This window comes from Chionomys nivalis, chromosome 22, assembly GCF_950005125.1.
Source record: "Chionomys nivalis chromosome 22, mChiNiv1.1, whole genome shotgun sequence".
NCBI classification, from domain to species: domain Eukaryota; kingdom Metazoa; phylum Chordata; class Mammalia; order Rodentia; family Cricetidae; genus Chionomys; species Chionomys nivalis.
Window position 1 is genome coordinate 43743181 of NC_080107.1, and position 13169 is coordinate 43756349.

The window sequence follows — 13169 nt, forward strand, 5'->3', positions numbered from 1 at the left end:
ACTTGTACATACACTCACATTATATATATGTAATATTTTTTTTTTTTGGTTGGGAAGAAAAGATGCCTCATTTTGAAACCTAAAGGGGGGAATAAGAAAAGCCCTTTGTAATATATTGCCATATTATCACTAAATCCCCTGACAGTTGTGACACAGAAGCAAGTCACCTGTCACTTAAGCTTGAGGTCTCTTTAATTTTCTCCTGGAATTCGCACCAGGCTGTCTTTAATTTGAGGCCTTTATTGGAATTCTGAAACCTCTCTGCCTCCCTGGCTCTCAGATCTATTCTGAGAGCTGTTACAGAATGTATACAATAACCAACAGAGGGATTCAGAGAGGGCTGCAGCTCTGTTTATTTAACACTCTAGAGGGATTTTTGTGCTTATTCGGTCCTGGCTGCCCGGCTTTCAATATCGCTTTGACAACCATTCTGCCCTTCTCATTAATTTTAAACAGTTAAAACACAGGAAAAAGAGGAAAAAGTTTTCATTATTAAAGTGCTTTACTTTTTAATAACAGAGGATTCTGTCCGCCAGGGGAAAGGGCATCCTCACTAATTTCACATTCATATTAAAAAAAAAATGCAGGCAAGGTGACAGTTGTGCTGCTGAGGTGGCTTAATGAAAGGAGGGCAGTGGAAAAGTTTGCATCTCACATCAGTTAAGAGGTGAGAAATCCTTGCTAATGACAACAGCAAATGTCCACTTTGGTAACACGACTCCTCAGTGGCGGTTCTCCTGACATCGTAGTGGATAAAACCCTTAGGGGCACTGTGTACTGTGAAATCAGCTAGACTGTCATCAGCCAAACAGGTAGCAGGGTGATGTGACTATACCAAAACCACTTTCGTGTTGTTAAATCTCTATTAATGCAGAGAAGAGTGTCTGTCCAAAAAGAGACTTTCTCTCCTCTCCCTTTTGTTCTTCCTTTTCCAGCCTTAAAAATAAAGGGGGGAAGACACGGCCAGACACAGGTGCTCACACCTGTCCTCTAAGGGCAGAGAGGAGGCCTGGAGTCTACACAGGAGGAGGAGTCTGGGGCACTCGGGTGACCCGCCTCTTTTGGCTAGAGTCTCCTTGTCCCTTGTTGGTTGTGAGATAAAGGAAATAAAAATCACAGCTTTCTAGAAGAAATTTCTAAAAGACATCTTTTCTTTGGGACTTTTAAAAGACGAAAATTGTCTTCTTATATATTTTTAATAGTTTTCAGTGGCTACAGTGGTATTCCTGGCTGCAGGCAGCCTTTGAATGTGACTTACTGAAAAGCTAGCTGCCTTCTTAATAGGCCCTCAGAACTCAGCTTAGTGATTACAGGCTTCTGGAGCAAACCTAAAACACTGGCAAGCAACCTCCAGGAAGGGGGACGCAAACTCAAGACTTGGATATAAAGCCTTTTAAGGCTGAATTTAGGCAGATCACTGGAATGGTCTTAAGGAAAAAAAAATGCCTTTTTCCACTGAGAGGGGGGATAACGGAGAAAAGTTATTTAAAAAACAGCACATGCTCACTGTTTAAAATGGCAGAATTAGGCTTGGAAAACTCCAGAGCTTCCAAAGGTCTTTCACTTTGAACATGAGTGATAAGAGGGCGTGAAGGAAAGTAGGCAAACAAATAAATAGACCTGGTCTGCTCCTTCTTAATGCCGTCTTCATCTTTGCTTGACTTTAACATCTTTATAGCTCCCTTCTTTCCCTAGTAATATTGAAAGGATTACCCTCGTTGGCCCCTGGGTGGTTACCCTGTGATTTTACTGTTATTAAATCTATTATAAACTGCTTCATTATTCCTGACTTCAACTCTGCCTCCTTTAATCCTTCCGTCACCTCCCAGAAATCCCATGCCAGTGGCCCCCAGGAAATCCGAGAACGAGCCACAGTACTGCAGACAGTATTTGAAGATTTCGTGCACTCCAGTGAGGGGATGGTCTCCTGGGCAAAGAAAGGTCGGTGGAATTCTCGGGAGATTTGGGGAGGGGAGCCCCACAAGGTGCTGGCCTCACCCTCACCACACACTTCCATGGTTGAGAGGACATTCAGGGACCTCTGTGTACCAATCAAAGCCTTCATTCTGCAGTAATTCTGCAGGGTTTGGAATCAGGCTCAGAAGGCTTTAAAGTGATATTAACTGCTAATTTCATACATCTCCATCTTTTGCACAAATGAGGCTTTATCTTGGCTTATCTCGGGACTAGAGCTTCTGACCCAACAGCTTGGATCTTAGGAATCTGTTTTCCTCTGTCTTTGAACACCAGACAGCAGAGATGACGTGTCGGCAGAAGTAGTTGTCAGGGTGGAAATTGGAGGTGAATGTAAGGGCTGGAAGCCTTAGACCTAAGGAGTTCCTGTTTGAGGGCCCAAATGAATGGTTGTGAGGACAGGCCATAGACCTTGAACCTGGGCGAGTCATGGAAGTGATGCTGAAGCAGTTCTCAGACCCTTTGTGGTGTCAATTAGCCCTTAGGGTCCCGCTGCTCCTCTTGAACAGTGGGAGTGGTTACAGTCGCTGACTCTCTTTCCCTAGTGGAATGTTCCTGCTGCTGACTAATTTATTCTAATAAGACCCAAGCCGGGCGGTGGTGGTGCACGCCTTTAATCCCATCACTGGGAAGCAGAGACAGGCAGGTTTCTTGAGTTCAAGGCCAGCCTGGTACACAGAGAAACCTTGTCCCAAAAACCAAACAAACTGAAGAACCCAAGTTGGAGGAGTACACAGTTCTTTTTGGGAGTTCCTTGAGATATTTGAGGAAAATGAAGTTTGTTTGTTTTCTTTTTTTAAACAGGAAGTCATTCTGTAGTGTAGGCTGGCCTCAAACTCAACACTGTCTGCCTACTGAGTGCTTGGATTGAAGGTGTTACCAAGCCTGACTATCGTTCTTTTAAAAACAATTTTTATTTAGTTTTGAGACAGACAGGTCTTAAACTTGGGCAAGCATGTACCACCGCTCCCAGCCAGAAGTATCTTTTTAAAAGTAATTTATTTGGCAGTGTTACTAGAGTTTGGTGCTGTTCCAGATACTTCAGTGCATGAGGAGGCAGGTAAAAAGCATCCTCTGCTTTGTAAGCTGATGTATTAAAGGTACGGCAGCAGCTGTGAGATAAGGAGTGTCGTAAGCTAGTGTTTTAGATCGTGGTACAGACTACAGAAAGGGACAACAGGTAAGGGGGGGGCAGGTGTGTGTGGTTGAGGCCAGAGTAAGCCCCACTTAGAAGGTGATACTTCAACAAAACCAAATGGGATAAGTATATTCTGAAGGAAGGCACAAGAATGGGTTAGCTAGGGCAGACTCCTGTAGGTCTTGAAGGCTGCTCTGAGGTCTGTAGGGTTACCCTGAGAACTTTGAACTAAGGTGTGGCTCAATGCGCCAAAGGGGTTTGGTTGATTAGTTAATTTTTTATGTTGTGTTTGGTTTTTTTGTTTGTTTTTGTTCTTTTGAGACAGGGTTTCTCTTGTAGCCCTGGCTATCCTGTAACTCACTTTATAGACCAGACTGGCCTCTGCCTCCTCTGTCTCTGCCTACTGTGTGCTGGGATTAAAGGTGTGCACTACCATGCCCATCTTGGCCCTAGGTTTTAAAAGACCACCTGGCTGCCATGAGAGAATTGGCCCTAAGGTAAGATCGAAAGCTAGAGATTGGGCCCCAGGGAGTACGCATCAAGCAATAGATGAGAAAAACAGAGCAGCGGGACTGGAGATGCAATTCAGTGGTCGAACACTTGCCCAGACAGCACAAAGCCCCCTAGCTCCATCCCCAACACTGACAGCAGCAACAAAAAGACAAACAGATGTTTTCAGATAGCCGTCATTATCCCTCAGCCCAGGGTTTGGTTATCAAAACACTTCAAATAGAATATAATGAAATCTATTATTGCCAGCCATATACAATTGGTGTGTGTCCTTCTATTCATTTCTCAAATAATACCGTCTTCGGCATTTTCCAAAAATGAATTAAACAATTCCCCGTAGTTCTCAAGAACCTTCCTGTAGATTTTGACCTTTGGAGGAAGGTGACTGGTACAGCTGAATTCGGGTTGGTAGTCACATCACAGTGGAAAGAAAGAGGCCTGTCCACACTGTCCACTTTGGCTGTGTCAGTGGTATTCCCATACCTTGGCAAGATTGCCCTGTATAGGAGCCTGGATAGTCCCTTGAAAGTCAGCAACAAGCCGGGCGGTGGTGGCGCATGCCTTTAATCCCAGCACTTCGGGAGGCAGAAGCAGGCGGATCTCTGGGAGTTCGAGGCCAGCCTGGTCTACAAGAGCTAGTTCCGGGACGGGCACCAAAACTACAGAGAAACCCTGTCTCGAAAAACAAAAAACAAAAAACAAAAAAAAAAAGAAAGAAAGTCAGCAACAAGCAGTTGAAGCTGTAGTAGCAGAGCTGCTTCCCATATTCGTGGTGTTTCCATACAAGAAGAAAATGTGTACAGCACTTCTCTTGTTTGCCTACTGACTTTCATGCCAGATTTATAAGGGCTGGAACCAGCTGCCCTCACCCCTTAGATCTCAGTCACCTACCTCGGACACCAAGACCTTCACTAATTTCTCGAGTTACTTAGGATTGTTACTGGGAGGTTTGGAGGAATGTATCTGCATCTGGCACTCTAAAGGAACTGAACCTATGACCTACAAAAAGTTACTGTATCCCATAAATGGATACCACCTTTGCATTTCAGTTTACATATACAAATTTCTCAACCAGCTTGCTTCCTTTTGAGACACTGCAGAACCTGCCTCATGAATAGTTAACAATGCAGCTGGCCTTGCCTTTATGGCAGAAAACTAGGTAGAAAGTGGGTAGAAAGTATGCATTTGTTGTCCTTTTGCATTTTTCAACCCCATCGTTATTAATAGTCAGTTTAATTGTCCCCAGACTTTAGAACAGTCACTCCTTTTCCTCCCCTCTGTGTGTCGTTTAGCTAGGGACTCGGACTGCAGAAGTAATTGTAATATGTTCTCAGTCTAGATTCTCAAAGTTTTGGAGAGCAGAGTTTGCCTACACATGCCCCTGTTCCCATAGTCTGTCATCTCCATCTGCTACCTCCCTACAGAGATCATGTGTAGCCCTTACACCTGTGCTTGGAAAGGACGCTTTTTCTTGTTTTTTTTTGTTTTTTGTTTTTCGAGACAAGGCTTCTCTGTAGCTTTGGAGCCTGTCCTGGAACTAGTTCTTGTAGATCAGGCTGGCCTCGAACTCATAGAGATCCGCCTGCCTCTGCTTCTTAAGTGCTGGGATTAAAGGCGTGCGCCACCACCACCTGGCGGAAAGGATACTTCTTAGTGGTAATACATTTACCTCCTCACCTCAGTGGGAAGGCATTGGCTGGGCACAGCTGCCAAGTGCTTTGTCTTTTAAGAGACCCATTTACAAGGCATTTCTTTTCTCACGTCCTTTGGATAATGTGGCTGTTGGTATAGGTATGTATGTCTTTGTGCTGGACCAGATGATGTGGGGCAGGAGGAGTGTCTCCAGCCTGCAGTATTGTTCCTCTGCCTTCTTATCCTAGGAGTCATCTGTATGACATTCCTATTCCTGATTCAGATGCCCATGAATAAAAAAGGACAGGGTGTCCAAGTGGATTATTTTAGACAAATTCACTCTAATTCATATACCTTAAGTAGCTCCCTGGAAATAAGAGCTGGCAACTAAAATGCTCAATTTTCATTGCCTGTAGCTCCGTCCGTCACTCTGAATAAACGTCTCCTTCCAGTTCTCCACTTTCTGCTGTGCTGGTCCCACAGCCCTGTTCCTTTTGTGCATTATAGACACTGCCAGCGTGAACCACATCCTGCCCCTGCTGTCTCAGAGTTAGCCAAACATGGAAGTCCATGCAAGTGTGCAAGGACAGCCAGCTGTCTTGGTCCCCAGTGACACTAGAACCTGGAAGACACAAAGGTTTAGTAAAAATATGCAGTGTGAAATGCTGCCTGGGCCGATGTCTGGGCATAAACATTTCCTGCCATTGCTCAGCAACTTGTTATCCCTATAAAGCTTCCAGCGGGGCACCTACATCTCTTAGGACAGATATCGATCTACTTTCTTGCCACCTGGAAGTGTGTGTTATGGAGCAGGAGGGTAGTGAACCAGGTAGATACCCAGGGCTCAGCTGCTTATGAGAAGAGTGGCATCCAGGAAGTGAGATATGGGCTGACTTTGGGGTGACCCAGACTCTTGGATTGGCTTGACTCATTGGGGTGTTTTAGACCAGAGGTAAGTGTTGGGATTGGGAGAAGAAAGGGAAATAGAGGAGTTGGGTTTTAATGGTCACTGCAGTGTCAGCAAGTTTCTCTCTGAGAATGTATCTGGGTGGGACCTGTGTTGGAACCCTCTAGACAGTGCAGATCATTTGAAGTGTTAAAGATGCTCTTTGAAAGAGCTGGTCCCTGGTTATTGGAAGGGGAGTGAACACAGATTTAAGAGAGAGGTACAGAGGAGTTGCCGTGCTTATTATTTCTCATCGATTGGGAAAAGGAGTTCACTTTGCTCAGTAAATAGAGCTTTGATGGATTCCCAGGATCCTTCCAGGAGATGATCTGCTAAAATGACACTTTTTATTACTGTTCATAAACGACAATCTCCAGGTGCTGCTGGGATATTACACTTAAGCTGTGGGCAAACTTGCCAGTCCAGTGGCTCAACCACCCAGGTGAGGGAGGCTGGGCTTGATGCCTCTTTCATCAGTGGTACAGGGCTGGTTCCAGCCCTCCTGGTGGAGGAGCCGGGTGTGAAGGTCAAAAAGCAGCAGCGGGCAGAATACATTGCATATTGTCCCTCTGCTGGGGGTGGGGGCAAGGCATTCACTTTCTCTTGTTGTGGGGTATTCAGGGAGTCAGATACAGGAAAGTCTGTCCACAGGGGGATGTCTGGGTAAGGCACAGGGGCCCAGCCAAAACACCAGCACCTAGGAATGGAGCCCAGATCTCCTCTAGCTCAGATGGCGTCCAGAACCCATTCCTCCTAACTATGAAGTGGGGCTGCAGCTTTGCAGCTGGGCTCTCTAAACATGTAGCAGGTACCCCAGTCAGCTGTTACTTGCACTATTTTAGTTTTTATGATTTCCTTTCTCCTTGGCATACATGTATGCATTAACTATTCAAAATATTCCTAATATAATTATCTAAACATTTTTGTAAGAAAATGTTGAGCATTTAGTTTCTTCATTTATTCTACTATACTTAACAAACAGGTATCAAGTATATACTGTATGCCAGGCACTGTGGTCAGCCTTGAGACTGTGTATAACAAAAGAAAAAACAAGCCCTACCCAGTTGAATTGTTGCAAACTCTTCAGTAAAGACAAATTTTATACAATTTATTTGAGTGATAATTTTGGCTACAATTGTTCGGGGATTTTTTTAACTTCTATTGTTTTAATTATGTGTATTCGTGTGCATCTGTGTGGTATGCATAGGTAAATTCAGTTGCCTAGGGAGGAACAAATGAAAGTGAGAATGGTTGTGAGGACAGGCCATAGACCTTGAACCTGGGCGAGTCATGGAAGTGATGCTGAAGCAGTTCTCAGACCCTTTGTGGTGTCAATTAGCCCTTAGGATCCCGCTGGTAAGGATGGAATTGACAGCTCCTCTTGAACAGTGGGAGTGGTTACAGTCGCTGACTCTCTTTCCCTAGTGGAATGTTCCTGCTGCTGACTAATTTATTCTAATAAGACCCAAGCCGGGCGGTGGTGGCGCACGCCTTTAATCCCAGCACTCGGGAGGCAGAGGCAGGCGGATCTCTGTGAGTTCGAGACCAGCCTGGTCTACAAGAGCTAGTTCCAGGACAGGCTCCAAAACCACAGAGAAACCCTGTCTCGAAAAACCAAAAAAAAAAAAAAAAAAAAAAAAAAAAAGACCCAAATTGGAGCCAGGCAGTGGTGGTGCATGCCTTTAATCCCAACACTGGGAAGCAGAGACAGGCAGGTTTCTTGAGTTCAAGGCCAGCCTGGTCTACAGAGCAAGTTACAGGGCAGCTAGGGCTACACAGAGAAACCTTGTCCCAAAAACCAAACAAACTGAAGAACCCAAGTTGCAGCCTACCCTAGGGAGCTGAGCCCATCCTTCATGTCAGATCCCTACATCTTAAGCATGTGGCTAAGAGCTTTGGGCTAAGAAATGCTCCTAGAAACCTAGATCCCTTCAGAGCTGGAGTTGTAGGCTATTAGGTGCTGTCCAGTGTGGGTGCTGTAAACCAAACTCTGGTCCTCTGCAGGGATTGTACGTCCCCCTTAACCAGTGAGCGTCTCCCCAGCCCTTCAGAGACTTTAAGAACATATACAAGTGTGACTTCAGGTTGACTGTTGTAATTTCCTGGTTCCTTTCTCTTTCTTGGCAAGGTAAAGTTGGTGGCTTTGAGACTTCAGAACCCCTCCCCTCTCCTTACTTTCTCCTCCCTTTTTATTTTAGCTCTGCAGTCTTTCATCCGAGCCTATGCGACCTACCCCAGGGAGCTGAAGCCCATCTTCCATGTTAGATCCCTGCACCTTGGGCATGTGGCTAAGAGCTTCGGGCTAAGAGATGCTCCTAGAAACCTCAATGTCTCCATTGTGAAGAAGAAGGCAGGCTTGAAAAGGTGAGATGGGAGCTAGATGTGCAGAGCTCTGTTTACATTAGCAGGCAAGGTCATCTGGAAGACTGGTGTGGCCAGCTCTTCTGTCGTGTGTGTGCGTGTGTGTGTGTGTATGTGTGTGTGTGTGTGTGAGAGAGAGAGAGAGAGAGAGAGAGAGAGAGAGAGAGAGAGAGAGAGAGGTTACCACTAGTGTTTGCTTGTCTCAAAATGCAGAAGCACTTGGAGCAAGGGGAAAAATAATCATCCCTAATTCTGCAAAAAAAATTCAGTTGGACACAAGTGCAGTGGGGATTACTGAGCAGAAAGATGAGTCTGTTGAGTTGTCTTCCTGTGCCAGTAGAGTAACTTGGGAGGCTTCTGGTGTGTTCCATATCATTAACTCTCGTAGCGGTCTCTGTCCTTGTGAGCAATGGAGTGGGTTGGGACTGGGGACTTAGAAGAGCCGCCTGTACCCTACTGTATTGTTGCTGATGTACCTCAGGTCCGAGTCTAACCTTCCACAGTGCTGAGCTGTGTTAATGATTGCTCTCAGAGTGTCTGTATTGTATCCTTTCTCTCCTTAAGGAATGGTGTTCTTTCAGCAGCCGGCCTAGCCTCACACCATAGTCAGAGCACTGGAGGCCCCTGAGAGTGCTCTGTAAGGGGCCTTGAGCTAGGGGCACATCTCAGGGTTGGGTGACCTGTATAGGAAAAAGACTGTGAAGAAGTAAGCGCGGAGGACAGAAACTTTTCCTCCCTCGCCCAGGTTTTGGTGTAGTTTTAGTTTTAGTTGCAAATGCTACCACGTTCCCTCTCTCACTTGAGGTTAGGCAGCCTCATGCTTTGCGGCTGTTGCCTCACTAGCTTGGTCAGCACCTGACATCAGAGGGAAAAGGGCTGCCCAGTATAGGATAGTGGTCTTAGAGTTGAGGGACTCAGACTTCACTTCCAGCCCCAATCTCATGGGGTCCTGGGAAGCAAATGACTTGGTGGCAGCATTGACCTTACCTTGAGAAGCCACTAGGGAGAGAGCGACTGCCACCTCATGTCTCAGCTGACCCTAGCTAGCAGATGGGCACCAAGGCCACTATACCCCTGTGAGCAGCTGATTGAACAGGGCTTTATTCAGGGAAGAATGGGCTGATTAGCTGCTAAAGAGCATGTAAGATGGTATGGGGCTGCCTTTGATGTCTGGCTGGCGCAGCAGGGAGCCAGGCAGTGAGTGACAGCAGTGTGTCATAGGATTACTCTGAGTGGCTATGCCGCTCTCTGTTCTTACCATGTCACCACTCTGTAGCAGCCCTTTTCTGTTGTTGTGCCCTTCTTTTGAAGGCTTTTCTCACCATGCACCCCGCCCCTAACTTTCTAACACAGACGGGCACCGAAGAGACAGTAGGTACCTTTCTGTACTGGGGAAGTGTTGTCAGTCCTGGAAGAGGAATGACTGTGCAGCTAATCTGCACATGAACCATATAATTGTGGCCAGGGTGAGTGGCAGAGAGAACCTGACAGATTGTCCACACATCTCCGTCAGGACTCAAGCAAATGCCAGTTGTTGCTTTTTAAGGACTGGAAAGAAAAGTCCATTAAACCCCACAAGGTGCAAAGAATTGGGCCTGCTGTGGCCTTGATTATTGTTCTGAGCTGAACGTCTTCTCTGAAATCTGCCTGTCAAGAAAGAGAACCGGTTCCTTCTGTCACGTGCAGATGAGTGCAATAGTGGCACTCAGTCCTCAGTTGCTCTGCTTCCCAGTTTCTGGTGTTTACTGCCAGAAAGAATAATTACATGCTATGCACAAACTATGATGTCTGCTAGCAAAGTCCAGCCAGCCGGCTGTGATCCTACTATCATCCTCAAACAGGAAACTGGGTGCTGGTCAAGTATGAATCGAGGACAAGGCAGGTCAGGAGACTTAAGTTGTTGAGCATTCCCATGCAATGGCAAAGGGATTTTGTCTTTCATGTACATGACCTCTTTCTCTTTACACATCCACTTTACAGAACAAGAAAATAAGTGCTGTCTCCAATGTGTTCTCAGTGTTCAGTCTCTCAGTTCTTCACCCTGAGTTCTGAAAGGGAGCAGAAAACATCTCTCGACACATGGGAATACAGCCATAGTCACAAAACCTTTTCTGGCACCTACACACAAACCTGTCAAAACAGTCCCCACCCCAAACATCTACATGTACATGTACACAGGTGCTGTTGGTAAAATATTGAATGGCCCCTTAGCAATATTCATCACAAAAACAACAGTTCCCAGGAAGCAAAAGTGGCAACATAGTCCTCTAAAATTGCCATCTTCTCTGGAGACATGGGACCAGGGCCTTTCTGCTGTGCAAGGACAGTTGGACTGTTGACTAGGGTGTCTGTCTAGGCACACGTGAGAGAGGTAAGTCCAGGGACATGCTTTGTTAGGGCCACGATTCCTTCTCACTTGGTGGGGAGTGGTTCCAAAGTAACAGAGCTGGTGTCGCTGACAGTGTGGAAGTTTGAATGTGCAGTTCCTCAGTCACCCGCCGTGTGTGAACTGTTCCATACACCCAGCACCACCTTCCCAAGACAGTTCGCCCAGCTCCTGCCGTCACCTCTAGTGTGCTCACCAGCGACAGCTCTGTCCCTGCTCTGTCCCAACTCATCTCCTTTCAAATTAATGGAGGAATGGCAGTCTCAGCTTTTAGCTGTTCTTAAATGATTTTATTTTATCTGTATCATTTTTCTCAATCTATCCTAGTAGTATTACCTACTAGTTCCCATTTTATCAAACAAGGTAAGCATTCTAAAACCTTTTTAGCCTTTCCTAGATGTGACTGTGCTTAGTCAGGGAGAAGAACTTATTGAGGGCTGACCCTACCAGGCCAGCCCAGCTTAGACAAGCAGTTCCTTAACCTCCATACTTCTAAAGTCCTGTAAGTCATGTCTCAACATAGGTAAACATCCTTATGGAGATCACACATGGCATTCCTTGTAGAGAGACATGCCCCTACCTGAGTCAACACAAATGCTGATTCGCTGGAGCTCACGCTGGAGACCTCTGGCGTGGGATACTGTTCATGTTAACAGCCCTCACTGTGCGCCATGTCATTGTAAACAGCCAGTAAGTGCTCACCCTGTGCCACTGTGCAAGCGTTGAGATGTTGGTTCTGTTTGTTCCCCATTAGCTGTCTCCCTTGCCCTCCTGGTGCTTCTTAAGTCTGTCAGTATCACATGCAAGTTGCTTGAGTCACTTGCATGCCTGTGTGCCTTTGGGCAAGCAATGGCCTCTCTCCTCAGTTCATTTGCCTCTTGAAGGCAAGCACTTGAGTTTCGTGGTATCATGGTGGAGACCAACCAGATGCCGAGTATTAAACATTGCTTCAATATCTGTGTAAAAAACAAGCATTTAGCCATTATTGTGATGGCCCTGTGACTATCTAGCCCTTCTGCTGGCCTCCAGTATCAGAGTATTCCTGGGGCTGAGGACCAGAGTATGTATGGAAGTAGCTGCAACCTTCTAGCACTCTGGAACAACCTTGAAAGCAGAATCAGGTCCCCTGAAGATGAGCAGTAAGAAGCTGCAGCTGCATCACCCTGGGAAGCAATATCCTCATCATTAGGAGCAGCTTGCTGCCAAATTTTACGTGGCATTTACAACCTTCCTAATATCACTTAATTAGCTGAAGGAAAACCTGGAGTCCTGCCCATTATGAAATTTTTCTCAATTTCTTTGAGCCAGTTATTCTGCAAAAAACAGATTGCCCAAATGTGAGATGAGAGGCTGGGCATAGCCACACTTGGAAGCACAAGGCTTTCTCCATGTGTGTCTACTGCTCCTGAGTTGGTGTTCTCCTGGTCCATCCTGCAGCACACAACCTTGGTTCCCTGGGCCTCCTTGACTCCATCTCTTCCCTTGACTTCCAAAACTCTGTGATTGTGAAGCTCAGCTCTTGGCTGCTGACTTCTGAGCTCCTGGGTGGTCTCTTACAAAGACCCCTGTACCACTGCTGTGCAGGCAGCCCACTCAATCAATATACTTTAACCAACCCAGCCCTGGCTTAAAACCTTTTGGTGACATCCTGTTGCTTAGCACCTGCTTCTCTAGTGGGCCTTGGTGGCCTCTCAGCCTCAATTTACATCCTGTTGTCACCCTCAAGACCTGGTCTTGGGCTGGGCTATCTCCCTCTCCTCTCAGACCTGCCGGAGCAGACAAATATCCTCACCTGTCCTGACACAATGATGCAGTCGTATCTATGTGTGGGATGTGTGTGGCTAATGTCTCCTGAAAGTGCCTCAGCAGAAACCCCATCAGGTCCATGTTCCTGTACGCCCAACACACTCATGGAACATGATAGGTACTAAGGAAATACTTTGAACTTAATGAGTTGAATCATTTTGGACTTCTGGGGGAAAAGGAATTGTTCTATGAAAGGAGGTGAGGTCAGTTATTAGTGAACTGTGAAGATGATCAATCCTACCTGGAGGAGCCATTTTCCTAGCTCTGTGTGTCAAGTAGCAGCCTCTGTTTGGAGAGAAGTGGTGCTGGACTACCTCTGCACTGCAGAGTCTCCAGGAAGATCAGCCTGGACCAGCTTCCCTTTGTCTCCCTGTCTTCCCAAGTGAGGATGTGCAAGAGAGCAGGATGCCATCACT

General features: G+C 46.2%; 1 protein-coding gene across 3 annotated transcripts in view; it reads left to right on the forward strand.

Annotated features, from left to right (window-relative positions):
• The window catches only part of Ddx31 (DEAD-box helicase 31), a 68586-nt gene that overhangs the window by 47372 nt on the left and 8045 nt on the right, over positions 1-13169 (forward strand). Inside the window, exons 18-19 of one of the 3 annotated variants that reach the window (XM_057755740.1) lie at positions 1830-1941; positions 8399-8564. In XM_057755740.1, coding sequence (XP_057611723.1) covers positions 1830-1941; positions 8399-8564 — 278 coding nt within the window. Of the gene's footprint in view, positions 1-1829; positions 1942-8398; positions 8565-13169 lie in introns of those variants that run through there. The other 2 variants (XR_009056011.1, XM_057755741.1) reach the window with 2 other exon arrangements.